Raw genomic sequence first — 27753 nt, 5'->3', positions numbered from 1 at the left:
GGCTGCAAGTGTTTTAAATAAGTCAGTCTTAGTTTCATATTGCCAGATTAAATGTGTATTTGTTCTCTTATTCGATTGAATTTAAACACCAACACAACAATGATTTTAGTTTTTATCACTTCTTGGAATGGTGTAAATCGGGCTTTCTAAATTAAAATTTGTAACAATTGGATAAAAATAGGTAGCCCATGAGTGACATGGCTTAGCCCCACCCCCAATCTCTGCTTCTGCACTGCGAAGTAGTTGCGGTGCGTGAAACAAGTCGGGCAGGGGACGATCGTTTTCACAACTGATTTTCGGTGAGTTTGAACTTTATCTATTCTTTATAACGCCACGAAAATACCCTATTATTTCAACCCCCCCCCCCCCCCCTAAAAAAATATGTTATGCGTGATTCTTCCCCGTTTAAATGGTACTGCTTTATCTCTACCTTTCGTCTTCCAGTCTGTCCGAGTCTGGATTCTTCAATGAGGTCGTCTAGTCACTTGTAGCGGCTTGGGGAGAAGATTGATCTGAGCGCTACCGGGAAAACTACTTGAGTTTTCTCTTCCAGTCGGGACTGAAAATGAAATTCTGGTGCGTTTATGTTTGTTCAAAATGATCTGTAGCAGTAGGCTATCAGTATAGTTTAATGATGCTTAGCAACTTAACACTGTTTTGTATGCTGCTATATTGAGCGAAAAGTTTTGTTATAACTATGTAATTATTTACAGTTTGATTATTTGAAATGCCGCGCATATATCATAGTTTCTGTTCTTATTTGATAGGATTTTTGCACTCGTTGTCATCACGGCATTAGAAGCAACACACGGGGTAAGTGCGATTTGTTTACTCAGTGCGTCTCTAGACACAAGTATGCGCAGTATAATGTTTAAACAAATAAGGTTACAGCCTTGCATTATTTGTTTTCTCTGGTTGCATTGCATGCCCAATATGTACAACTTATTGCAATATTGTTGCAAACAATAGGTAGCGGTGCATGATAATGGCAATGTATCTGGCTACTACGCAAAGCAGAGACCTCAATGAGTACAAATGTAGCCGTAAGGCCTTACCATGGCTTTATATTACAAATGCTTAACTATATAATGCAATTGCATCTGCAAGGGCTACACGTAGGCCTATGTTTAATTATATGTGGTTATTGTAAAACAAAGTGAACGCAACATTCAAGTTCTGTAGTTGTCTCTTGTAGGGTCTAGTCAGAGAATGACCCTTCCTCTTTTTGAGGAATATAAATCATTGTCTTACCTATATTGAACACTGCATGCCATTTTACGCTGGTTTTAATAGTTTAGTGGAATTTCCAACTTGGGCGTTATTTGTAATCACGTATTTTGAATAAAATGTATCTAATTAGCCTTTACAAGAGAAAATATTAACTATTATAATTTTCTTTTTAATTAGGATTTGCATTGTTAAAAGATACATGACTCATCCACATGAGTAACAAACGTAATATTTTTATTTCGTTTTGCTTCGTTGAATGTATTGAACACTTTCTGTAAAACTGAGTAGGCCCGCTCAGATTTTAGCGACTCAAACCCCGCCCCTTCTGAATATTCAACTACTTATTAAGGTTGCGAGTGACTGCTGCTACGAGCAACGGTGTATGGCCTGCTATGTGTAACTTAAATGTGCAACGTTTTGAATTCACGCATGCATGTTCCGGCAGTTCTGTTATCGGATTTTCATTTTGTTTACATGATCGTTTTTTGTTCACACTTTCTTAAAACCACAAACAAATGAATGGGATTTAGCCTACCTGTAGCCCAGTGTTTCTCAACCCTCTCCTGGGGCCTCCCTGACGGTTCCATGTATTAGATGTTTCTCAGAGCCTGCACACCTGACTTACCTTGTTAACTACTTATCAAGCCCTTGGCTGCTTGATTCAGGTGAGCCAGATCAGGTCTAGATCTAATACATGGAATGGCCGGGGCGGCCCCAGGAGAGGTTTGAGTTCCACTGCTGTATCAGAAGATATTGACAAGCCACTTTTTATGAATTGTTGGATTACAAACTGACATCCTGTGGCCCTGGTTTTGTCCTTTGGCCTGTCAGAAACACACATTCCAAGAAACTGTTGAAGGCTTTCTTTGGTTGTGTGTGTGTGTGTGTGTGTGAGTGATTGTCTGCAAGCCCCTCTACAAGCGACTGAAAGGTTCATTGGTTATATTTTTCATTTCTCCTTCCTGTCGGCAGGTGCCAAAGGTCAGTCTCTGGTGAGGTCATCTCAATGACACTGTCTGAAAATGGATTATGTCCCTAATTGTTTTACCGCTGCGGTTAGTTCATGATTGTTAACATGGGTGCTCCCCATAACCTTTCCTGTCCACTGAGAGTCATCTTAGTTAGGGGTGGTTCAGTCATGTGATGTCATACTATGACGGGGCAGGTTGTATCTCCCCCCTGAATGGGGATTGGATCGTCCAGTGGCCGTCTGCTCATCAATCCAGCCTCCTGCTTCCAGGTTGTACTGAGGAATGAGCCCGGAGTGAATGACAGATGGCCTCTGTAAATATTCCTGTAGATTACGGAAGAGTGGGTGTCTCCGTGGTTACAGTTGTGGTACTTGTGGTCTGGCTGGTAGTCCAGATTTTGTGTGTGTGTGATTGTGTTATCTGTGGTTGACTGTACTGGCTGGTGATCCAGATTTTGTGTGTGTGTGTGTGTGTCTGTGTGGTCAGGTGGTATCTGTGTTTAACCAGAAGAAAGCAAGCAGTTACATTACATTGAGCATGAAGGGACTTTCATCATCTCTCCCCTCTGTTTCTCTCTCTCTCTCCTTCCTCATTCTTTCACCTCACCTCTCCCCGCTCCTCCTCTCTTCTCTCCTCTCCCCTGCTCTCCTCTCCATCCTGTCCCTTTTCCCTCCCTGCCATCCATCTTTCTCCTTACTACTGTAGACAGATAACATGTTTGTACAACAGATAAAACTTCTTATAACAGATAACACTGACACTTTCGCACACAGGGTTACAGTGTCCAACCTCCACACACCCACGTCCATTCAACCCTATGAACGGTCCACAAAGCTTTACAAGAGGCCTGTGGCATAGTTATACATTCAATTCTATGACGAAATTCTCCCTTTATGCAACACATCAACAAGTACACAGAAGGTTTTAAACCACATCCGTTAGTTCAACCTATTGAACCATACAGGTCGAAATTAGAATTATGATAGATGGGCATTTCTCAGTCTAAAACACCTCAGAAAACCACAGAGGCAGTACTGCACTAATGCCCGACAGAAATGTTGGTCAAAGACTTATTTCTCAAACTTCCCGGTGAAATGAGAAGAGGTGGAAGATAGAGAGAACAGGCCTACATGGGTACAGAAAAAGGAGGAAAAAAAAGATGATGGATGATGTTTTAAGATTTTAGATTTGATCAGACGGCTTCTGTCGTGTCTTTCTTCCAAGGATTCTTCAAATAGATTGGAGATACTGTAGCTCAGACATCTTGTCACATTGTCATTGACAGAGCATATAATGTCATATCATCTTTCTGTGGAATTCCCATTTGACCTTTTCATGTTTCCAAGTACATGCTGTGCTTCTTTTTACAACCTTTTAGTGTGACATTTGCTTATGAATGACTTGAAGGATCTTTGAAGGTTTATAAAGGTTCCACAAGGTCTATGAAGTTGTAGTGCTTTAAACAGATGTTTTTAATTACTGTGGTTACACTTCCATAGAATTTTTGAATATTTCAGAACACTGTGGCCTAGGTGGTCTAACGGGTGGTCTAACGGGTGGTCTAACGGTTGGTCTAACGGTTGGTCTAACGGGTGGTCTAACGGTTGGTCTAACGGTTGGTCTAACGGGTGGTCTAACGGTTGGTCTAACGGGTGGTCTAACGGGTGGTCTAACGGTTGGTCTAACGGGTGGTCTAACGGTTGGTCTAACGGTTGGTCTAACGGGTGGTCTAACGGTTGGTCTAACGGGTGGTCTAACGGTTGGTCTAACGGGTGGTCTAACGGGTGGTCTAACGGGTGGTCTAACGGTTGGTCTAACGGGTGGTCTAACGGTTGGTCTAACGGTTGGTCTAACGGTTGGTCTAACGGGTGGTCTAACGGTTGGTCTAACGGGTGGTCTAACGGGTGGTCTAACGGTTGGTCTAACGGGTGGTCTAACGGTTGGTCTAACGGTTGGTCTAACGGGTGGTCTAACGGGTGGTCTAACGGGTGGTCTAAACGCTGCCTCCATTGCCATGTCTGCTGCTCTTTCAGAAAATTAACAATTTTGCAGCTCTTTAAAGTGATTGCCTCCTATAACATGCATTTTTATTACTGTTCCGCTGGTTTTTAACTTTATTTCTACTTTAATGGTGGTAAGTAGTACATAGGTTATTAGCCTTTTTAATACCTATTGCTTGATTTTGTCTCAGTTGTTTCATTTGTGAGTTCTTTGCATTTCCAAATAGATATTAGATGTATAGTAGCTCATTTTTATACCCCAGTGAAACAAGAAGCCATTGAAGGCCACAATAGTAGTTCCTTGTCACTGAGATGTACTTCAAAAAGTAGAATGCACACTTTTTTTTGTTTAATATATAATGATTGTTACAGGTGAGAAACATTTTGACATTTTGAAGAACAGGTATACATTTTCAGTAATTAGTATACAACAATAGTGCAGTGCACATTTAGGGCAGTGGTGTTTGGAAAAGGAGTGACTCAGATGACAGAGTTGGTCCTGGGGATGGGATGTTCTGGCAGATATAGAAGGCAGCCATTTTCTATAGTGTATATTATTCTGAGAGAGCCAGTGTGTGTGAAGACCACCTCTGCTTTTTTCCAATCATTTAAATTTAAAGTCATATCTCTAATCCCGTCCTTCCCGGCCTCCCTCCCCTCTGAGTTAAATTCCAGAACTGCTTGGCAGAACATGTCAGGATCTCTTTCTCTCGGCAGGTGTCACCTCTAGAACATTCCTTCGCTAGGTGAGGCAACTGATCACTGTTTGATTTGTGGTTCCTGCCCCCACACACCACTCACCCCTCCTCACCCTCTCCACAAACCCCCCACCATCCCCTCTCAGGGTAAAAAGATCCTGAGGTCAAACTGACAGACTGTAGTCTAAATTACTTTAGATGGTTAAGATAGTCTCAGGTGGATTTATGTTCAGTGTGGATTTATGTCCTAACGTCTGCTAATTGTATTTGTATATTATTGTATAGTACAAACCTGTCTAACAGATTACTGTATTTATAATAATTTACTTCACTTTGCCTTTAAGGAAAGTTCTTCCTGAAAACATGGAAAAAATGTTTTGACAAACTATCTGTTCTGATATGCAATTGCCAAAGTGCCAGCAGGAGTTATCCTGTTTATCGCGTGTGCTTGTGTGATTCAGTCTTTGATCTCTATTTGTTGCGCTGCTATCTGCTAGTCAGTGGGGCTTGAAGCACGTGTTTATATTCCCTCTCTCATTCTCTCGCTATCTCCTTCTTTTCCTCTTTTTCGCTTTCTCATTGTAACTATATCTCTCCTCTGTCTGTCTATATTTCTCTGTTCTCTGTCTCTCCTCTATCTCCTCTTTACTCTCTCCATCCTCCCTCCATCGCTCTCTGTCTCTCTCTCTCTTTCTGTCTCTCTCTGTCTCTCTCTGTCTCTCTCTCTCTTCCCTCTCCTTGTGTATCTTCACAGGTAATATAAATACTGTCCCTAACATTGAGAGTGTTAAAAGACCTGTACAGCATTGTACAGCATTGATGACCAATTTACAGTTTTTCACAACTGCTAACACACACATATTTCTTACATTTCTATTACATTTTTTCAAAGCTATAAACTCCCTTCTCAAAACTCACACCATATTGATTAAAATCCAAACCTCTCAGAGAAACAGTCCTGCATATCAGGAATTACTTTCATATACAGGTTTGTGTATGTGATTATGTTTGTGTAAATGCAATTATGTTTATTATACAAGATATACCCAGGTCCATTGCTCCATAACCCCTCTCTATTATATTATATTGCTATTATATTGGTCATAAACGTAATCTGTCCAAAATGAAAACCCACTCAAAGTGAATGACAGTTAAGGTTAGGTTAACTTAGGGTTGAGGTTAGTCATCACAGTACTGGCGTTAGGGTTAGAGGAAGTACTGAAACTGAAAAACAATTCAGTTGAAGTCTTGGGCTCTGACAAGATAGTCTGACCTTGTTCTTGTTTAAGAGCAGACTGATTAATCCTTGTCTACTGTATACAGGACATCTTATAGATATGAATCAGAGTTTTAATCCCATCCCTAGTTGCCGACAGAGCCTCCCATCCTAATCTTCTATATATTCTACACCGGAGCCTCCCATCCTAATCTTCTATATATTCTACACTGGAGCCTCCCATCCTAATCTTCTATATATTCTACACCGGAGACTCCCATCCTAATCTTCTATATATTCTACACCGGAGCCTCCCATCCTAATCTTCTATATATTCTACACCGGAGCCTCCCATCCTAATCTTCTATATATTCTACACCGGAGCCTCCCATCCTAATCTTCTATATATTCTACACCGGAGACTCCCATCCTAATCTTCTATATATTCTACACCGGAGCCTCCCATCCTAATCTTCTATATATTCTACACCGGAGCCTCCCATCCTAATCTTCTATATATTCTACTCCGGTTTTGCCCCTTTTCCCCAGTTGCCACCCGGATCTGCCCTCCTCAGGACATGCGTCTGTAAAAAAACAGTCACCTAAATCTGCCCCCCTCAGGACCTGCGTCTGTAATAATACAGTCACCTATATCTGCCCCCCTCAGGACCTGTGTCTGTAATAATACAGTCACCTATATCTGCCCCCCTCAGGACCTGCGTCTGTAATAATACAGTCACCTATATCTGCCCCCCTCAGGACCTGCGTCTGTAATAATACAGTCACCTATATCTGCCCCCCTCAGGACCTGCGTCTGTAATAATACAGTCACCTATATCTGCCCCCCTCAGGACCTGCGTCTGTAATAAAACAGTCAGTTGTGTATGATGATACACAAACACTAAAACTATTGTGGTGTGTAGTCAAATCAAAATAAAATGTGGATGTTTACATGGTTGGCAAAAAGGACAATTCCTCTAAAAACATGATTTACCTGGACAAATCTGAAATGAGCGTACTGGGGAAAACACTACTGAAAGCAAACATTTTAGCACAGCGAACGTGTAATTCTTGCAAAGCCTTTTTGCTTCTTTGACACATCTAACAAACAGCTCTGGAACTGCACTGCACCTTTTTCTTTCCTTTCCAAAAAAGTTGAACAGGAAAGTTTTGAATAAGGAACAGAAGCGTTCAATTTGCAGTGGTTTCTTAATTTTAACCCTTCTGTTCCTCAATCAAAACCTTCCTTTCCAACTTTTTTGCAGCAGACTTCATTGTTTCCACAGCTTTATGTGTCAGAATGGAGACTGAAGATAGATGGGGTGCCTATATTAACAAACCCTAGCTAAGATTTGATGTGTTGTTGTCAACAATGTCTCTCTTTTTGCCTGTGCAGATGTTGGGTATAAAACATTGATAGTAGGCTTTGTCACTACTACTAAACACCAACCACCAGAGCAAGACAGAAACTTTGCCCCTAATTTTTACTGATTCTACACTGCGTGCACAATTATTAGGCAAATATTCTGATCGTACTATTATTATCTATGCACATTTTCCAACTCCAAACCATATAAACTTGAATGCTCACTGGATTTAATTATTTTATATTTCACTGACACTGAAACTGACGGATGCAACACTCTTGAAATAGCTAAACTATTGAGGCATGACCACTGGAAACTCAAACGTTTTGTTGCAAATAGACAACTGGTGTGCAACAAATGCACGGAGAAGAAAAGACACAAATGAACTGCAACCTACATGGAGAACTGCAACCTACATGGAGTGTCCAGAAGTACTAGGTGTCAAGTGCTCAGAGACATGGCCAAGGTCAAGAAGGCTGAAACAAAATCACCACTGAATAAGATTCACATGTTGAAGCACATAGATTGGGCAAAGACATTCCTGAAGACAGATTTTTCAAAGGTTTTAAGGACAGATGAAATGAGAATGACTCTTGATGGACCAGATAGATGGGCCTGTGGCTGGATCACTAATATACACAGGGCACCACGTGGAGTCAGGCGCCAGCAAGGTGGAGGAGGGGTACTGGTATGACGTAGTTGGACCTTTTCGGGTTGAAGAGGGACTGAAACTCAACTCCCATACCTACTGCCAGTTTCTGGAAGATACTTTCTTCAAGCAGTGGTACAGGAAGCCATGTTCTTTATGCAGGACATTGCTCCATCACGTGCATCCAAGCACTCTACTGCTTGGCTAGCAAGCAAGGGCCTCAAAGATGCCAGAATAATGACCTGGCCCCTTTCCTTACATGACTTAAATCCTATTGAGAACTTGTGGACCCTTCTCAAACGTGAGATTTACAGTCAGGGAAGACAATACACCTCTTTGAACAGGCTGTGGTTGCTGCTTTAGCGAAAGTTGATCTTGAACAGATTAAGAAACTGACAGACTGCATGGATGGAAGGCTCATGGCAATTATTGAAAATAATGGTGGCTATATTGGTCATTGAATATTTTTGAAGGGCCAATTGGGGCCCTTCAAAAATTGAGTTGGAGAAATAATTTTTGTAATTGAGTTGCCTAATAATTCTGCTCACTAATTGTTGCATAATAATTGTGCACACTTATGTATTACCCTGAGAAAGGGTTAAACATTCAGGTTTGAGGTTCAATTATGGTTTGGATTGACTGAGAGCATTGTGTTTGTTCAACAATAAATCTTGAGAATACGATGTGCCTAATAATTGTGCCCGCAGTGTAAATGGGCCAAAAATTTTATGAAAGCAAATGATCCATTTATAGCAATGAAGCTACTTTACGAAAGTCCTTTCAGCACCCTATTTCAGCAAATGGCTAATAGCCTGGGGTTTATTCATTCCATTCACATGAAGTGTTTGTTGCAAAACATTTTACAGCAGTTGCCAATGTATTATTATGAATATATAACTTTAACCTCCCTATAAAACAGTGAAACAGTAAATCACCATATAACCGAGACTGTCAGAGTTACAGAACGAGCATCTACATCTCCGGAAAAAAAAATGTTTGGAAAGGAAAGAAAAAGGTGCAGTGGTCTCCATTTTTTCCGGAGCTGTACGCTGAAGTGCCAGTAAAACTGGTACACCAGTCCACTTGGTAGGCCTTCCATGGGAGCGCAGAACTGCAGAAATACAAAGTTTTCCTCTAGCCATAATTGGGCGTGTCTAGACTTGTGTGGCGGCGCATTGTCCTGTTGGAAGAGGCCAAACCCGTCAGAATGAAAGCAGGACATGAATGGGTGTAACTCGTCAGAATTCGATGAAGACGTAGCGTTCACTTTTCAGAGACATTTGTACACGTACCAGGGGTCCCATTCAATGCTAAACAACCCCCATTCTATAACGGAGCATGTACATTGCCCTGTTGACATGCAGGATCCATAGCTTTGTGGGGTTTTCTACACACGGATCCGTCCATCTGCCCGAAACAGGTGGATACGCAACTCGTCAGACCAGGCTACTTGTTTCCAGACATCAAGTGTCCAGTGGCGGTGTTCCCGAGCCCAGACGAGGTGCATAGCTGTGGGTCGAGTATTCATCAGGGGTACTCGAATTGGGTGTTGGCTCCTAAAGCCCACATCCCGGAGGGAACGTTGCACAGTCCTCACGCTGCTGTTTGTTGAGGTCCCAGCATTGAATGCAGATGTTATTTGAGGCAGTGTTGCACGCCTATCGCGTGAAACGATTCTTGCCAGCAGACGCCGGTCACGTACTCTCACAGTCTTTTTACGGCCACGCTGTTGTCGTAAGTTAAACGTTGTGCCAGAATTCTTGTATTCACGGTACACCCTTGAAATGGGTCTTAGCCTCCAAAAAGCTATGACCCATCTCACAACCTCCAACTATGAAACCGTGTTGAAAATCGCTTAAATTGTGATAACTTCCATTCTCATGGCGGAAACGGCTCTAGATGCTTCTACAGATGTCTATCGCTTTATATATGCACCGGCAGACGCAACCAATGACGTGCTTAGGTGGCGTTGCTATGTACAGTATCTCACAAAAGTGAGTACACTCCATTTTTCTAAATATTTGATTATATCTTTTCATGTGACAATACTGAAGAAATGACACTTTGCTACAATGTAAAGTAGTTAGTGTACAGCTTGTATATTACTGTAAATTTGTTGTCCCCTCAAAATAACACAACACACAGCCATTAATGTCTAAACCGCTGGCAACAAAAGTGAGTACACCCCTAAGTGACAATATTTTGTGTGGCCACCATTATTTTCCAGCACTGCCTTAACCCTCTTGGGCATGAAGTTCACCAAAGCCTCACAGGTTGCCACTGGAGTCCTCTTCCACTCCTCCATGACGACATCACGGAGCTGGTTAGAGACCTTGCGTTCCTCCACCTTCTGTATGAGGATGCCCCACAAATGCTAAATAGGATTTAGGCCTGGAGACATGCTAGGCCAGTCCATCACCTTTACCCTCAGTTTCAATAGCAAGGCAGTGGTCGTCTTGTAGGTGTGTTTGGGGTCGTTATCATGTTGGAATACTGCCCTGCGGCCCAGTCTCCAAAGGGAGGGGATCATGCTCTGCTTCAGTATGTCATAGTACATGTTGGCATTCATGGTTCCCTCAATGAACTGTAGCTCCCCAGTGCCGGCAGCACTCATGTAGCCCCAGACCATGACACTCCCACCACCATGCTTGACTGTAGGCAAGACACACTTGTCTTTAAAATCCACACCTGGTTGCCCCCACACGCTTGACACCATCTGAACCAAATAAGTTTATCTTGGTCTCATCAGACCACAGGACATGGTTCCAGTAATCCATGTCCTTAGTCTGCTTGTCTTCAGCAAACTGTTTACGAGCTTTCTTGCATCATCTTTAGAAGAGGTTTCCTTCTGGGACGACAGCCATGCAGAACAATTTGATGCAGTGTGTGGTGTATGGTCTGAGCACTGACAGGCTGACGTCCCATCCCTTCAACCTCTACAGCAATGCTGGCAGCACTCATACGTCTATTTCTCAAAGACATCCTCTGGATATGACGCTGAGCATTTGACTCAACTTCTTTGGTCGACCATGGCGAGGCCTGTTCTGAGTGGAACCTGTCCTGTTAAACCGCTGTATGGTCTTGGCCACCGTGCTGAAGCTCAGTTTCAGGGTATTGACAATCTTCTTATAGCCTAGGCCATCTTTATGTAGGGCAACAATAATTTTTTTCAGATTTTCAGAGAGTTCTTTGCCATGAGGTGCCATGTTGAACTTCCAGTGACCAGTATGAGGGAGAGTGAGAGCGATAACACCAAATTTAACACACCTGCTCCCCATTCACACCTGAGACCTTTTAACACTAACGAGTCACATGACACCGGGGAGGGAAAATAGCTAATTGGACCCAATTTGTAAATTTTCACTTAGGGGTGTACTCACTTTTATTGCCAGCGGTTTAGACATTAATGGCTGCGAGTTTAGTTATTTTGAGGGGACAGCAAATGTACACTGTTATACAAGCTGTACACTCACTACATTACTTTGTAGCAAAGTGTAATTTCTTCAGTGTTGTCACATGACAAGATATAATCAAATATTTAGAAAAATGTGAGGGTGTACTCACTTTTGTGAGATACTGTATTTTGTCTGGCCTCTTCTGTACAATTTTTTCTGGCACTTCAGTGTATTTGTCATTAACTTTGTTTGCAGCAAGCCTTATATAGCTCTGAAAAAAATTAAGAAACCACTACTAATTTTTCATAAATCAGAATCTCTACATGTATGGCAGCCATTCCATTCCATGTCTGTTAAATCCCAACACAGGCACACCTCATTTTACTTAATGAGGTACTGATAAGATGATTACCTGAACCAAAACTAATTTAACAAGGAAGAGTATAAAAACCACTGCTGTGGTCATCACTATCCTCTTGCAATAGGACCAGCTGGATGGCAAAAACAGTGCAAGTAGTACCACAAAGGTAATTTGAATGATAAAATAACTATTCAGCACAACAAAAGAGTTGTAAAGAAAAGCTTTGAGTGAGGAAAAGAAGGGTTCAATTCTGGTTTTACTGGCAGAGGGATACAGTGAGTGTCAGGTTGCTTCCATCCTAAAAAATTTCAAAGACGGCGGTCCATAAGAACAAGGTTAAACAACAGACATTGGGGACAACAAAGCTACAGACTGGCAGAGGGCAAAAACAACTGTCCACTGACCGTCAACTCATTCAAATGTCACTCAACTACCATAGGATGACATCAAGTGACCTACAAAAAGAATGGCAAACAGCAGCTGGTGTGAAGTGCACAGCGAGGACAGTTCGAAACAGGCTCCTTGGGGCAGGGCTGAAGTCATGCAAAGCTAGAAAAAAGCCCTTCATTAATGAGAAGCAAAGAGGCAGGCTGAAGTTTGCAAAAGACCATAAGGACTGGACCGTAGAGGAATGGAGTAAAGTCATCTTCTCTGACAAGTCAGATTTTCAGCTTTTCCCAACACCTGGTCGTCTAATGGTTAGACGGAGACCTGGAGAGGCCGACAAGCCACAGTGTCTCACACCCACTGTGGGCAGATTTGTCTTTGTGAAAGACGCATGAATCAAGCCAAGTACAAGGTTATCCTGGAAGAACACCTGCTTCTTTGTGCTCTGACAATGTTCCCCAACTCTGAGAATAGGTTTTTCCTGCAGGACAATGCTCCATGCCACACTGCCAGGTCAATCAAGGTGTAGATGGAGGACCACCAGATCTACTTGAATTTTTGTGCTGTGATAAAAAATCTGGGTTATTCCACCAAATATAGATTTCTTAACTCTTCCTAAGTTAAAACAATACTATTTTGTTGTTGAAAAATGTATATTAATTTGTTTTCTTTTAATGATTTGAGGTCTGAAACAATGCATCCTTTTTTGGTTATTTTGACCAGCAGTTTTTTTCTACAAATATATACACTAAATAACAATATTCATATTTGGAATTTGGGAGTAATGTTGTCAGTAGTTTATAGAATAAAACAAAACTGATCATTTTACTCAAACACATACTTATGTATAGTAAAACCAGAGAAACCGATAATTTTATTGTTTCCAGAGCTGTATATATTATATTCAAACATTAGGACATGTAAGGCTCCATTAAAATGTTCTTATAAATATTCTGTCACCATTGTCCATCAAACATGTGATTTGATTGGATGTTGCCTTTGGAAGAGCCTCTACCCTATCCCACAAACTGCCAATGTCGTTGCTTGGAGGGACACTGACATTCTGACTCTGGTAAACATGTCAGTCAGTGTTTCATTTGTCAGGATGTATGCAAGCCCCTAGATTCATGTTCAAAATCTGCCACTCTGTATCATAATGTCTCTCTGTATCATAATGTCACTATATATCATAATGTCACTCTGTATCATAATGTCACTCTGTATCTTAATGTCACTCTGTATCATAATGTCACTCTGTATCATAATGTCACTCTGTATCATAATCTGACTCCACAAGCACTTTGTCAGGACAGAGCCATTGACGCACTTTCTTGCATTTAGAAACTGGTTACCAACCTAGTGAGAAAATACAAAGTAAAATGTTGGTACCAGTGGTACAATGCTGATATACCACAGTATTCAGGGCTTGTTTATAATTAGCAGTATGGCACAGGGATGTGTGAAATATAGACAATATGCCATGTCTTAGAGCTGTTTTTATACATGATGCATTGTGGAGTTACTGGATAAAGCCCTGACCCATGGTATACTGGCATTTTATCCTGAACCACTGAGATGCCTTATTGCAATAATAAACCAGCAACCTACACAATTAAAACATTGAAAGTAATTTTGATGTCATATCTGTGGTTTACGGTCTCAAATGTCACAGCTCACTCTCTCAGCTAACATCTGAGTTTATAGAACGTTTCTATGTTTGCATCTTTAGAACCTGTCTAGAGCCTGTTTAGAATCTTGCAGTTGTAGTTCTAGGAGCTCTGTGGTGAATGTCCCACATTGGTATCGTTTCAGATATCAAACCCCTCACCAGAGAGTGGTCAGTTAGCCCTCTTACTGGTGGAGGTAAATGAAAGGTCCAGGGTCAGCAGAACACAAAAGCCGAGGGCTGGCTCGTGATTGGTATGGGCCACAGCCACCACCATGGCTTAACATTCCTTTCTCTTAAGGTATGTTTATCGCACTTTGTCTTCTTTAGAAAAAGGAAAAAAGGAAGACATGTCAGAAGGAGAGTAAGGGGGAATTCTTGTTTTTGTCGTCTGTATCTATCTATGCCCTTGAGGGATGTTTGGAAAGGTCTTGAGCCTTGTCAGCCAGCGAGGTGGGGCACCATTTTGGTTTGAGGTGGAAGCGTTGTCTTAGCTTGTTGGAAGGTGCCCAGTCTTTTCTTTCTCTGTCCCTCAGGCTATTTTCCTTATAACACTTCTAAGGGATTAACTCTATCTCTCCTCTCCCCGTTCCCCCATCCTCCTCTTTTTCTCTGTTTTGCCTGTTTCTTGTTTCCTTTCTTCATCTTGTTCCATACACATCTTTGTATTTACTTTTTACTTTGACATCCTTCTATCCCTTAACTCTCTGAACAACCAATTCATGTTCTTCCTCTCTATCTCACTTACTCTCAGTCTATTTGTTTTACTAGCCTCAATAGATCCACCTGTAGGCTTACATGAAAGCTTAACTGATAGATCCACACCATCTTGTCTTTTGTGTCTTCTGATCCTTACAATATGTTTCTTTGCCATTCATCACAATTTCAGTAATTTCACCATTGCCACAAAGGTATATATTGTCAGGTCCGCCTAAATATGTCTCTGATCTCTTGATGAGTGGTTCACTTTTTTTTGATGCTGTGACCACAGAAATATAATCTAAAGTTAGCTACGTACTATAGTAGCCACATAGCCTTATAACAACATTTTAAGAAGAAGTAATGGGTTAGTAGGTTTTAATGAAGCATAGCAGTCAGCCATGGTCCGTTCTAACAGTATGTCACAGGTGGACCCAGCTGCAACCCAACCCATCATTTTGGTCGAGCACACACAAACAAAGATCCATGTCGCTGTGCCCTTGCGCTCACAAACGCAGACCCGTGTCACTGTTACCAGGCATTTAAAGCCTTCCTCGCCATGTTCACATTTTCCTAGCCTGTAATTTAGTTTTCCGTCCCTCCCTTTGTCTCACCTCACACCTTGTTTCCCAGCTCGTGCCAGGCCAGGTAATCTACTCTGTTCAAGCCTTCCCTCCCGCCTTCTTGTCAGAGCTTGGCCCCGCCACTTATGGATAGACTTTTACAGGCTTCACACATGCGGGTCCAAAATGGCACACTGTAGTGCACTACTTTTACACCAGAGTTTAATTTGGGACTCATTCAAGTGTTCCAAATCAAATTCCAGTGATGTGATTTGAGTTGGGTTTTTGTCACTGGTTCTTTTTTGTAAACATATTGAGATGGGGCATAGCTAATTTGGACTATGCCGGTACGATGATGTCAGCCAATCACCTTACATGGTATTGCACCCTCTGGCTAAATATCAGTAAACTTGTCCAATGTGTCCGTGCGTGATTGCAGGTGGTAATACCTGGAAGTATTTAGAGCATATTCTGAAATATTTATTCAATATAGAAGATTGAAGATAATAATGCATTCTTGCTTAGTGCCAGCCCATGTGCAGTAAGACAAGGTCATATTGTTCTGTCTTTCAAATCTGCTGCAGATGAAATTTATTGCCTTGAAAGATTGGTCATCGTAAATCTCAGTCTAAATCTCAGTTTAAACAATTTGTCAACAGCTGTCATTTGAGAAAATACCTTGTCAGCCATCTTGGACCATCTTGTAGCACTCCAGGTGACCTAAAATGTTAAAAGGTTCTGCTCTAATGATGATGCGATAATTGTTCCCATTAGTTCTGTCAATCTGAGTTTTGGAACTCTTGTTTTATCTAGAATCTATCTTTGTTTTAGTTAGACGATGAACTGAGATAAAGATGGATGACTACACGTTTTCTGGTTTTCAACACACTCTGAGGGGATATTAGGACTCAGTAGTAGGTCACTCGGTAACAACCAGTTGGCTCAGGTCCCACAACACTGCAGGGGCATGCCCTGCTAACCCAGCTATAGCGTTGGCTAGCTTCCCTGGCCTAACTATGAGAACTTATCATGAGCTAGCTTGCGCTGTGCTACTCTAGACCTACCCTGCTTCCAAAGAATGTGCATAGCGCCATGCTTGTGTAAAGTTTTACAGCTAGCCACTGTTAGCAAAAGCTTTGTTAGCTAACTGACTTAGCTTAGCATCAAGGTTTGCTGGTATTCTCCATGAATGAAAAAAACCTAGAGATTCCCCAGTTGTGAATGGAATTCCTACTGTTGCTTGCTCGCTAGGTTGCTGGTAAATGGTAGTTCTTGCTATCTTTCTGGCCCTGATCCTGTTCCTGGAACTGTGTCTCTCCTGTGTCCCAAATGGCAGCTAGCTCACTAATGAGGAAAACAGTTGACTATTGTTGCAGTCCTGGCCCTGGCCCTGCCACCCACACACACACACACTCACACCAGTCAGCAACAGTGTGTTTGTCAACAAAGCCACCAGTTGCTCCACATATTTATTTAGTTCTTCCTAAAATAGCCTCCGCTAGCTAATGCATTGGTTAAGTCCCTGTGTGTGTGGCTGGAGAGCAATTTTAATTTTCATGTTTTTTTCTGTATTAATTTCGACTTGTTTTTTGGCAATGTAAACTAATGTTTTTTGTGCCAATAAAGCCTGGCAATGTAAACAAATATTTCCCATGCCAATATTTTTATTTATACTTCATTTATATATAAAGAGCAAATGTTTGATAAATAGATAGAAAATATAGGGAGTTTTTGCTTATTTATTGTATAAATGTATGTGAGAAAGGGCGGTCTGCAAGAGTTACGGTTATGGAAAATACAATGCATTGTATGTTAACTTGAAAATGTGTTTAATGTAGTGCAGAGGTAGGATAATGCCAGGATTGATTTATAACATAATTGGCTGGACATTCCATCTGATGCATTCTATACATAATTCTGTACATTCCTGACAAGTGTTCTCCCTGGATTACATAACATACAATATGATACTGTGTCAGTGGTTAAAAGTAAATGGTGCACTTTATTAGTAGGTCAACAGGAAGCTAAGTGTACGTTTTTCTCGCTGTCTGTCCGATGTTTGCTGCTGGAGGAAAGCCTCCTCGAAGCACTGCCATTCCTGTCACATACTCTGCCGATGACAGGGGCAGGTCCAGGCCCAGACAGCAGGCTAAGGGGCTAACAAACTGTTGCTAGTGGCGACAACTCGGCAGCATTCCTTAAATCCCAAATTACCTCCACCCACGTTAACAACCTCCCTCTATTTACTGCCCCCCCCAGGGTCACCCACCTGCCTACCAGTTCTCCTACTCCCCCCCATGTCTCCTTTTCACTGTATCTGACGTAACCTCACTTTTCCTTCACGCATCTCTCTTTACTCCCCCCTCCTCCTTCTGCTCCGCCTCCCCTTTTTCTGAGCAGCTGGCCTCCTCCCTGTCACAGGTGATCCCTCCACTCCCGCCTCTCCCTCTCTTTCCACCCTGCAGCATGAGAAAGTAACACCTTGGAATGAACAAATAGCTGCAATGCCCATCAATCCCTGCTTGCTGGTTCATTGGAAACAGCGGGCCGGGGTCATTGTAGTTCAGGGGTAGCCAACTTGAGGTGAGGAGCCTATGTGGTGTGTCACGATTTAGACATTTCCTCTCTATATCACGTAAATCATCCCAATATGTCTACCATGCAAAGAGAAATCTTCATTAAGGCAAAATGCCTCTGGTTGGGGAGTCAGAGGTTAGAGGTTGGGATGTTTGATGAATTTTAAGAAGGTCAACAGACTGATAACACTTGAGTTGATTTACACAGCCGTTAACCACTCTGTCTGCAGCAAGAGAAGCATGCGTGCCAAATGATAGACTGCTCCATGCACGCTTGGCTACAGGTCCTCATCACAGTAAGTGCACTAAAAATGTAAAAGGGTGCTGATTAGAACTTTGGCACTCTGTCTTAACTTCACTATTAAACTGTAGCCTGTTGATTGAATAATAGGATGACAAGCTGTTTGTAGGTGTGTAGTAGAGTGACTTAGAAGAAATGCTGTTAACAAAAAATTCTGAGAAAGCTTCATAATACTACTTGTAAAGTTATCACCACCGTATTAGTTAGCCATTACTTTAAAGGCAAACAACAGTCACCCAGTCTTCCATCTGACAAATCTCCTTTAGTCTGAAGGATCCCATCATGCAAACACAGGACCAGCAGAGAGTACAAAAAAATTGCATGTCCCTCCCTCAACCAGCAACACCTATCTCCATCTCCTCTCCTTCCTCCTGGCTGCTTTTCATCATCCTTTCGTTGTGTCCTCTCTGTGAACTCTCTCATCTTCGGGAGGAAGGCAGTCAATGTGGGATTATCTGATTAGATTTAATGTTTCCTGTTTGGTGATGATTCTGTTTCTAAACAGTCAGTGACAGTGTCCAAACACATCTGGCCACAGAGGTTGTTTAAGGTGCAGTCTGGAAAACTGTATGAAAAGACGGACATCTGAACATCTGCCTTGTAGTAGAGAGATCTTTGTTAGTCTTTGATGTAACTTATGACCATTGGCCTGTGGAGGGAAAACAAGACTGAGAGCATTCCCCATTACGCTGTCTCTCTTTTTACGGTCTGTCTTTAAAAGCAACTCCAAACAATCTGCAACATCTACTGTCATCTTCTTATCCGCTACCATGATGTCCCCTTTGTGAGGTCACTGTTTATGTCCTAACGCAGCCTCCATGTATATTTCCACCATCCAAGATGGCCGCCCCCACTTCCTGTTATTCTGAAAATCAATGAGCTGAGATTCAGAGTGTTTGGATGAGGGGGTCCCATGTTTGTAAAGAACTGCATATGGCCAGTTTTGGAATGCTCTTCGGTAGTGTATACTAGTTTATATTCACTATAAAGTTTGTAGACTAAACAAACATGGGCTTCACGACAGGGTCAAGTTGCCAAAAAAGGTTAACAATGCCTTACACTATCTAAGTTTAATGTTTGCCCGATAACTCAAAAAATAAAATGGGATCATGTCATTCATACCTGTACGGAGTACATTTCCAAGCCAATATTTTGAACTACACAATTTGCTTTGCTTGGGCTGTCTTCTACATGTTTGACAAAAGAGCGCTCTAAAAGATCAACTTGAGTTTTACATTATATTCCCTGTCTCAATCCTTTGAGCTGCTGTTGGTTGGCTCCCATCAGCATTCCATCCGTCCATTCAACCTCTCCGCCAATGAGGTCAGAGGTCAATCACTGAGTTAGAGGACGGAGGTTAGAGATGGCGCTAGGGTGGGGTGGCTGCTATATTGCTAGCCTTGTCTACCCAAAAGCAACATTTATTCATTGGAACATTCCTTGTCTGGAGCGAGGTGGGACCTGTTTGTCTTTCTCTGATGTTTCTGTATTCGCTGTCACACAGGGCTTTATGGGTAATTGACCTATGATTTCAAGCCAGTTACTCATTGCCTCTGCCTCTGGCGATTAAAGATAAACGTGTGTGTTACTGGTTAAATGTGTTAAATGTAGTGTTAAAGCTGAGAAATTTATTTTCAGATTAAAGGTCTTGGGTTTTTAAAGGTCAGATTTCTTTGGTTTCCTATCCTCTTCATGGCTTTCACTTTTTGGAAACTGGGGTCAATAGGCCTTCCCGCTGAGTCCAAACCTTCCTTCACTCCTGCTCTGCTGCGAGCCAGAATGGCTTCTCCACGGGAGTCTTCATGCCATTAATTTCATTCCATCTACTCCCAGTTCAAAGTAAGTTGGAAAATATTTGGTCATGGGATCCAAGTCTTGCTCTACCTTATTTCCATTTAACTAGTCAAAATGGAGTACTGCAGGGTCCCTTTCCCCTTAGTTTTCTTCTGGCTACTCTAATGCTGATTGAGCCCAATGGAGTCCCTGATGGAGCAGTTTGCCACAGCTCTACCTATAACTGGTGGTTTCCTGTGGCGAAAAAAGGGAGCAGAGGGCTCTTAGAACTTACAGCAGCCAGCTTGTTGAGATCAGCTTCCAGGGTTTTGTGAAACCGCAGCTCCACTACGCTACTCGAAGTTGGTTCAATGCTAATTCTGGGCTATGTTTTGTTATTCTATGCTAGGTTACGCTAGGTCACGCTAGGCTAGCCCACTGCAAAGACAGTCTTTGGAGTATGTCTGCCAAAGACCACACATCAATCCAAGGACCAATCACAAAACCACATTCGTGGCTAGCTGCCCACATCCACATGCTGCCACTTGCCTCACACCTACAGTGAAAGAAAACCCCTAGCATTAAGTACTTTAAGGCATGAATAATAGGAAACTAGATATAGTACTTACTGCATACAGTACTTGCTGCATCAGTTTCTGCATTTATTGTTTACAGCAGTTTTTGTTATAATTTATGGATTGTTGGAGGACTGAGGGACATGGTTGGCAATGTCTTACCTGGTGTCATGTTGGAATGACAACACTCCCCTCAATACCCCTCAAGACTCTTCTTATCATTCCCCTCAACAGCCCTCTCAGCACTCCTCTCAACACTCCTCTCAACACTCCTCTGAGCTCTTTTCTGAGCACTCTTCTCAACACTCTTCTCAGCACTCATTTAAACACTCCAGTCAACATCCCCCTCATTATTCCCCTCAACACTCTCCTCAACACTCATATTCATTTCTCTCAGTACTCTTCTCAGTACCCTTGACACCCCCATTTTTGGGTACGCCCGACCCTACAGTACCTGAGGGAGTCTTTATACTGCAAGAAGACCAAGACAAACCTGCTGACAATGCCACCCCCCATCTCCGACAATGCTTAGCCAATATGCATCGCCCCATGGAGCTCACAGCCACAAGTCAGCCAATGGCACAGGCAAGGCTCTAACCAAGACTGTTATGGACAGCTAGGCACTACGATAAAGAATCTAAGACCTGGGAGCCCATTTACTTACTTAACTGTCTCTATCTAATAAAGCAGTAAATATGCTGAAAATATATCAACAAAAATATCTTAATGATGTTTTTACCCAGAGCATAGTTCCCTTCTACATTATGACTTATTCCCTTTTTTCCCCTCTGTGCACCAACCAGAATTGGTATCCATTTTGACATGCAACCCCAGTTGTTTCTTTTCAGGAGTGGTCTGTACACAAGTCGTTTGCAAGAGGGTGAAAACAGGGTTCTCTAAGTAGATTGGTCTTGTGCCAAGCTCCTGTAATATCGACGTGTAAACAGAAATATGCTGACGTTTTGACGAACCCTCAATACCAGAGGTCCAGTTTTCAGCTCTCTCGTCCTTCACTTCGCTCTGCTTTCGCCTTTTACCCCACCCCCCCACCCCCGTTAGTTCAGCTTATTCCTAATTACTGTACCATAGCCCAGAGATCATCCCCTGTGCTTCTGAACCATGGGCCTTTTTCTCTACATCCTCCACCCCCATCCCTCTTTCTCTTCCTCTCTGTCAGTGTCCACTCAACCCTCCTCTTCCCTGGCATGACTCTGTGATATTGCTTCAGCTTTCAAGTCCTGGCCTTCACACAACCTAGCCAAGTTCTTTAGCGCATATTTCAGGCAACAGTAGCAGGAGTGCTCTTACCAGCCGGTCTCTGCGGGAGGAAGGAAGAAGGCACTCTATATTCCTTCTCCCCTTCTCGCCCCTTTAGCAACACTGACTGGAAGTATTAGGTTGACACAAAGTATGGCTGTGTGAAAGCCTAAATATAGAGTGGTGGTGCTTTCCCATTTTGAATGAGGCTAACCAGGGCTAAAAAATAGCTATTATGTCACCTCCTTACGAACGCTACGCATTTCCACTTCTGCAGCGACCGGGCTTTTACTCTGTGAACAACCCGACTCTTCCTGCCTACACCCCGGCACGCTCTGTTCCTAGAGGACAGTTTATCCTTCAGTCTATTCTTTTGAGTCCTTGTGAAGGTTTGATTTGTTGTTACGACACAGTAGATTACGGACCTGTTTGTATGTGTTTCTATGGGAGGGCGGACGGTGCAGAGTGCTGCAGAACGGAACATAGCTATTTACCTGTTCACAATCTCAATGGGTGGGGAGTTTGTGGTTAATGCCACACTGTGGTTCACTTGACTCATCACCTACCTGGATACAGATTGTCTTTGTCTTTCTCGCTACAATCTATTTTCAAAGTCAGTTAATTAGTCTGGGATGAACTCATCACTGTGATTCTCTTGACTCACCATGATGAACTGGTCACACCTTTCATTTTCTTCTCCTTTCTGTCTTTCTTTTTCATTTTCTTTTGTCTTCTATCTTTTCCCTCTCATCTTTCTTTAGAAGTAGTCCTGTTATAGCCACATACACCAGATGCACCTTTGTCCATCATATTTTAAATATTAAAAGATATACTTATTATATTATATTAAAATATACAATATATATATGAAATACATATATAAGAATACATATATACAAAACCTTTTTTTATGTTATCTTCACTTAAACACATTTTCACAGATAAAAGTAACCTAATTTAATAAATGACACAAAATTGTTGTACTTTGCAATCATTCATTCATCAAAAATCAAGAAAAATGTATTTTCAGTGGGGATAAAATAAGTACATCCCCAGCTTCAATAACTGTTGTTGCTCCATTTGCTTAAAGTAACTTTTGTTTCTCATAACTGTCTATCAGGGTCTTACTTCAACTGGTAGGTCATTTCTGCTTACTGTTATTTACAGTACTGTTTCAACTGTCATGATGGAGGTCCTTCTTCCATACAAGTCCCTCCACAGCATTTCGATAGCATTTCGATCTGCGCTTTGACTCGTTCATTCCGTTACATTCAATTTTATGGCCATTTGTGACTGCTTAGGGGTTAGACCCAAATGTAGACTTGGACTCAAGTAGATCTGTAGTTCCAAAAATTTATTTAACCAAGGGAAAAGGCTGGACTAGATCAGGGACAGGCAGAGGTTCAGTACAAAAAGTGATGATAGTAAGAACAGGCAGAAGACAGGCAGGATCTTGGTCAAAAACAGGCAGGGACTCGGAATACGTATGGTTGGCAGGCCAGCACAAGCAGGTGACAGGCGGTAGTTGGATACAATCAGGGGTACAATACACGGGAATTCTAGAGAAAAACACTGGAGGACGCTTGGCACAGGACAAACAGAACGCACAGGTTAAATATGTAAAGGATAATATAGGGAACGAGGAGCACCTGGTGGTAGTGAAAATTCACTGGAAAAGGCACAGTGTGTAACACCATTCAGTTTTAGCTTTATGTTCAGTTCATCTTCAGCTTTTTGAAACGGGGACGCTGAGTGCTGAAGCGCATAGTGTGTAAAAATTGCCAATCATCTGCATCCCTCAGCATTCCAAACTGCCTCTCAAAACAACATCAGCGCAAGAACTGTGCATTAGGAGCTTCACAAAATAGGTTTCCATGGCCAAGCATCTGTATACAAGCTTCACATCAACATGCGCAATGCCAAGCGTCGGCTGGAGTGGTGTAAAGCGTACTGCAGCAGTGGAAACGTGTTCTTTGGAGTGATGAATCACACTTCACCATCTGACTGTCTGATGGACGAATCTGGGTGTGGCAGATGCCAGGAGAACGCAAACTACCAGAATGCATATTGCCTAGTGTAACGTTTGGAGGAGGGATAATGGTCTGGGGCTGGGTTTCAGGGTTTGGGCTAGGCCCCTTAGTTCCAGTGAAGGCTCATCATAATGCTACAGGATACAAAGACATTTTAGACAACTGGGTGTTTTAAACTTAGTAGCAACAGTTGGGTGAGGCCCTTTCCTGTTCCAGCATGCCTGTGTCCCTGTGCACAATGCGGGGTCCATAAAGACATGGTTCGAGAAGATTGGTGTGGAGGAACTCGAGTGGCCTGCACAGAGCCCTGACCTCAACCCAATTGAACACCTTTGGGATGAATTGGAACGACAATTTTGAGCCAGAACTTCTCATCCAACATCAGTGACTGATACGTTTGGTTATATAGTGTCTTCATACTTTCATGAGCATCTTATAGTCAGCTCTTTGGAAGAATTTGGAGGGACAACCTACCCCATGTAGATTGCCAGTAATCTGGACTTTTCTCCATTGATCTGTCAGACATACTTTTAATTGCCTAGAACTGGCTTTCCAACCACTCCCTGGGTCACAGGCATCATGGTTAAAACCAAACCAGACCAAGTTTCTAATTGTATAGATGGCTGGACCCTCCCAGGATACTCAGTGATAATTTTCAATCAATGATTCTCAGTGATAATTTTCAATCAATGATTCTCAGTGATAATCAAGGCCTTATTAGTTGCCGTACTACAGAAAGTTTGTTCCCATATTCCAAACCGTACATCCCAATAATAATGTTGGTACGCAATTATTTTGTCAACAGCAGTGTGAACATAAATCGGTGCAATTAATTTCGGTATCAGCATATCCCCAGTGCCTTTAAGGACCAATAGCACTAGGATATGTTCATATTGAACATAATAGCATTGCTGATGTGTTCATAGTGAACATAATTGCGTTTTCCCAAATTTCATATGTACGTAATTCCTGCAACGCTGCATTGCATATTCCACGCAATAGCATAAAATGCAATTATACTACTGAATACCCATTGAAGATTGGTGAGAGAAATTGAAATGACTGTAATTAAAAGGTATTAATGAATCAATGTCGTCATATGGTCTGGAATTCCCCCGAATTGGAAGTCACGGTTACATCACTGGAGTTGTGCGCGCATTGTGTCAGAAAACTGTGGGAGCAAATGGACAGAATACAGTATTATCCCTAAAGTTACAGCATGACATAATATTTCTAATTGTTCTAACATTACACATACATTAAACAATGAAAAATATTTAATACAAACCAAGCCATGCAAGTGCAGTGCGCCGTCAGTAGAACCTCCTATTACCCAGCAAGCAACACGCCAGCGGTGGGATACTTTTTTTTACAGCACATCGCGGTCAGGCCATCTGTGGGAAGTTTGCTTAAAAATGCCTTCCAACAAACCCTGATCAGCGGCTCACCAGCAGCTTGCCTTGCCACAATATTGGGTTTTATTTATAATAATCTGATTTTGGTGATCACAAATGACAATAAATTGAATTAAATCTAAACAATTCATTTCAAATAGTGCAAGATGCATACAAAAAGCATGTGCATTATACAGCAAGCATACAAAATATACATGTGCAAATGAATTTAATTAAATAAAAAAATCTAACAGTGCAAGATGCATGCAAAAAAAGACATGTGCAATATTCACCTGTCCAGCAACAGTTATAGAAAAATCACAGTATTTGAATGTCAGAAAGTAAAAAATAAGCATAGTAAAATACTAAATAAGCAAGGGCTGCACTGTAAAAAAATATACATTTCACATGTAATTCTCTGTATTTCAGAATGACAGTAAAAAAATTTTTTTTATTACACATTAAACCCTTCATTTAACATTTGTCTTGTAAAATAACTGGAAAAGTCTATTATCAGGAGACACAAGAATTATCAGACACAAGAACAACAGACTTTGATTTGCAGTTTACAAAAAAGGTTTTTGTTTTATTAAAGATTTCCCAGCATGCTTTGTGGCAGTTCATTCTGTAAATTTTTATATTTGTTGTAATTAATATGAAGGTGACAGAGCAACTATTACTTTTTGCCATCTTGTTCTTTATATACAGTGTTACCCTTTGGAATGTTCTGGGGGGATTATGGTTGTGTTTGTGTACCAACCATAGAAAAGAAGACGATTATATTTGGTGTGATTTTCTGCTTTATATGACTTGCTTTGGGAACTCTGACTCTTGCATATTTCTGCCAACATTGTGACTGCTAGAAGTTGGTAAGGTATGAGTCATCAAAATACAAATAGCTGACATATACATGCATTTAACTGGAAGAACAAACATTCTTAAAGAGCAACTTGCAGGTTGGACACCCCTGTACAGCATAGTGTATATTAATGATAAAAAACTAGATGTTCAAAAATGGGAGGAATATATAACCGCCATAAACAATGTTTTGAGATACAATTGTGATAAAATAACTTCCGCATCTATATATCACTGACCAGAAGTGACGTAATGCGAGGGAGTCAAGTTCATGCTCAAATTACAATGGACGTGGATGAAGAAACCGAGCTCTCCAACTTCGGCGAGCATGCCTATTATGGCCCACAGGCCTATAATTATGAGCCTCCTAGGCGAGATAGAGGTCAGGGGGAGAAACAACGGGCAGAGGAGAGAAGTAGAGTTGTGGTGTCAACAAAACCAGTGGCGAATAGGGCAAGTGACTTGGTGAGTTACTGTGTAGCACGGTGGCTAAGGCTGGTTCGTCTAGGCTAGTACATTGGTGTTATACAATACATCTGCTTCAGCAAACATTCTTTCAACCTTGTTTTATATTAAACATACATGTAGATTGTCTTAATTTAAGCCAGCAACGGGGGAAACAGGGTGTTTGGGCTAGCTAGCTGCCAACAGCTCATAGCTAGCTTAATAAAATGCGGGGGAAACGGGGGTGTTTGGGCTAGCTAGCTGCCAACAGCTCATAGCTAGCTTAATAAAATGCGGGGGAAACGGGTGTGATGGGTTAGCTGCCTGCCAACAGCTCATAGCTATAACTCTGTGCAAACTGCATTGATGTCAAGGCAGACAATTGCGAAAACCTGTTCTAAAGCTCAGTCTCTCCCTCTCTCTCTCTCTGTATACTGAAGTGCGAAATCAGCCAAATTAAGAGTTAAAATAATTAAACGTATGACTTACTCTGCTAAGAGCTCTTTTTCGGTGCATGGAATTTCTGCAAGTGCTAGCACTTGGTCCTCCATTCCTGTCCCGCCAGGTTCAGGTGAAAGCTTTGATGGTGGTGGACTTGATTCCATCGAGTGCACCGAGGGAACAGCATCGGTAATCAGCCTCACATGGTCCTTACTCCGAAATCCCATCCGAGACTCCAACAAATCTCCAGGTCTATAACTCTCCGGAGTGAAATGAGCGCCACAAACGACCGAGTGTGTGGTGAAGGACGCGGCAGTGAAGTCTGCTCTCTTCACCTGCACAAAACGTACCCAAAAACAAATGCCCTTGCTTTTCCTGGAAGGAAAATTATGTACACGATTTCCAGACAGGTTGGAATTTGTGCAACCAGCACAAACACAATAATTTACCATTATGACTTGACTTCTCTAAAGCTTTCTCTATATCTCGTTCTCTGTATTGTGAGAAGCGGAGCGGGAGCACAACCTATTGTTTGCCTCTGCCTACGTCATATGATGCGTTGAAAGGCGTATTTTAGAGCCTAGCTTAAAATGGGCACTCTTTCATAAAAATTTCTGCTTTAGGATTTGTGTAACATAGCAATTTCTATGTGTTTTTAAAAGACCTCTTCAGACAACATTAAGTATTAATTCAATTATGAATTCAACCTGCACATTGCCATTTAAAAGCAATTGATGACAGCAACAAAAAGGGAGAATTTGGGGGAGAAAATGTATACTTGCTGTGAAATCACATCAATATACTTTATTTGAAGTAAAGTACATTTCTGTATTTCTACAGATTAATAATGTAATTTTATGCTATGTAGTTTTACAACATAAATCTGTTTTTCAGAGTATTTT

General features: G+C 41.8%; 1 protein-coding gene across 5 annotated transcripts in view; it reads left to right on the top strand.

Annotated features, from left to right (window-relative positions):
• The first annotated feature begins 232 nt into the window (after positions 1 to 232).
• The window catches only part of col4a6 (collagen, type IV, alpha 6), a 148068-nt gene continuing 120547 nt past the window's right edge, over positions 233 to 27753 (top strand). For all 5 annotated transcript variants that reach the window (XM_020044247.2, XM_020044246.2, XM_020044245.2 and 2 more), the window contains exons 1-3: positions 233 to 299; positions 445 to 576; positions 768 to 813. In XM_020044247.2, the coding sequence (XP_019899806.2) occupies positions 566 to 576; positions 768 to 813 (57 nt within the window). In that variant the 5' untranslated portion in view covers positions 233 to 299; positions 445 to 565. The remainder of the gene's footprint in view (positions 300 to 444; positions 577 to 767; positions 814 to 27753) is intronic.

The sequence above is a fragment of the Esox lucius genome, chromosome 24 (assembly GCF_011004845.1).
Source record: "Esox lucius isolate fEsoLuc1 chromosome 24, fEsoLuc1.pri, whole genome shotgun sequence".
Taxonomy (NCBI): Eukaryota; Metazoa; Chordata; class Actinopteri; order Esociformes; family Esocidae; genus Esox; species Esox lucius.
Note: the sequence above shows the minus strand (reverse complement) of the source record. Positions and strands in the feature narration are given on the sequence as shown.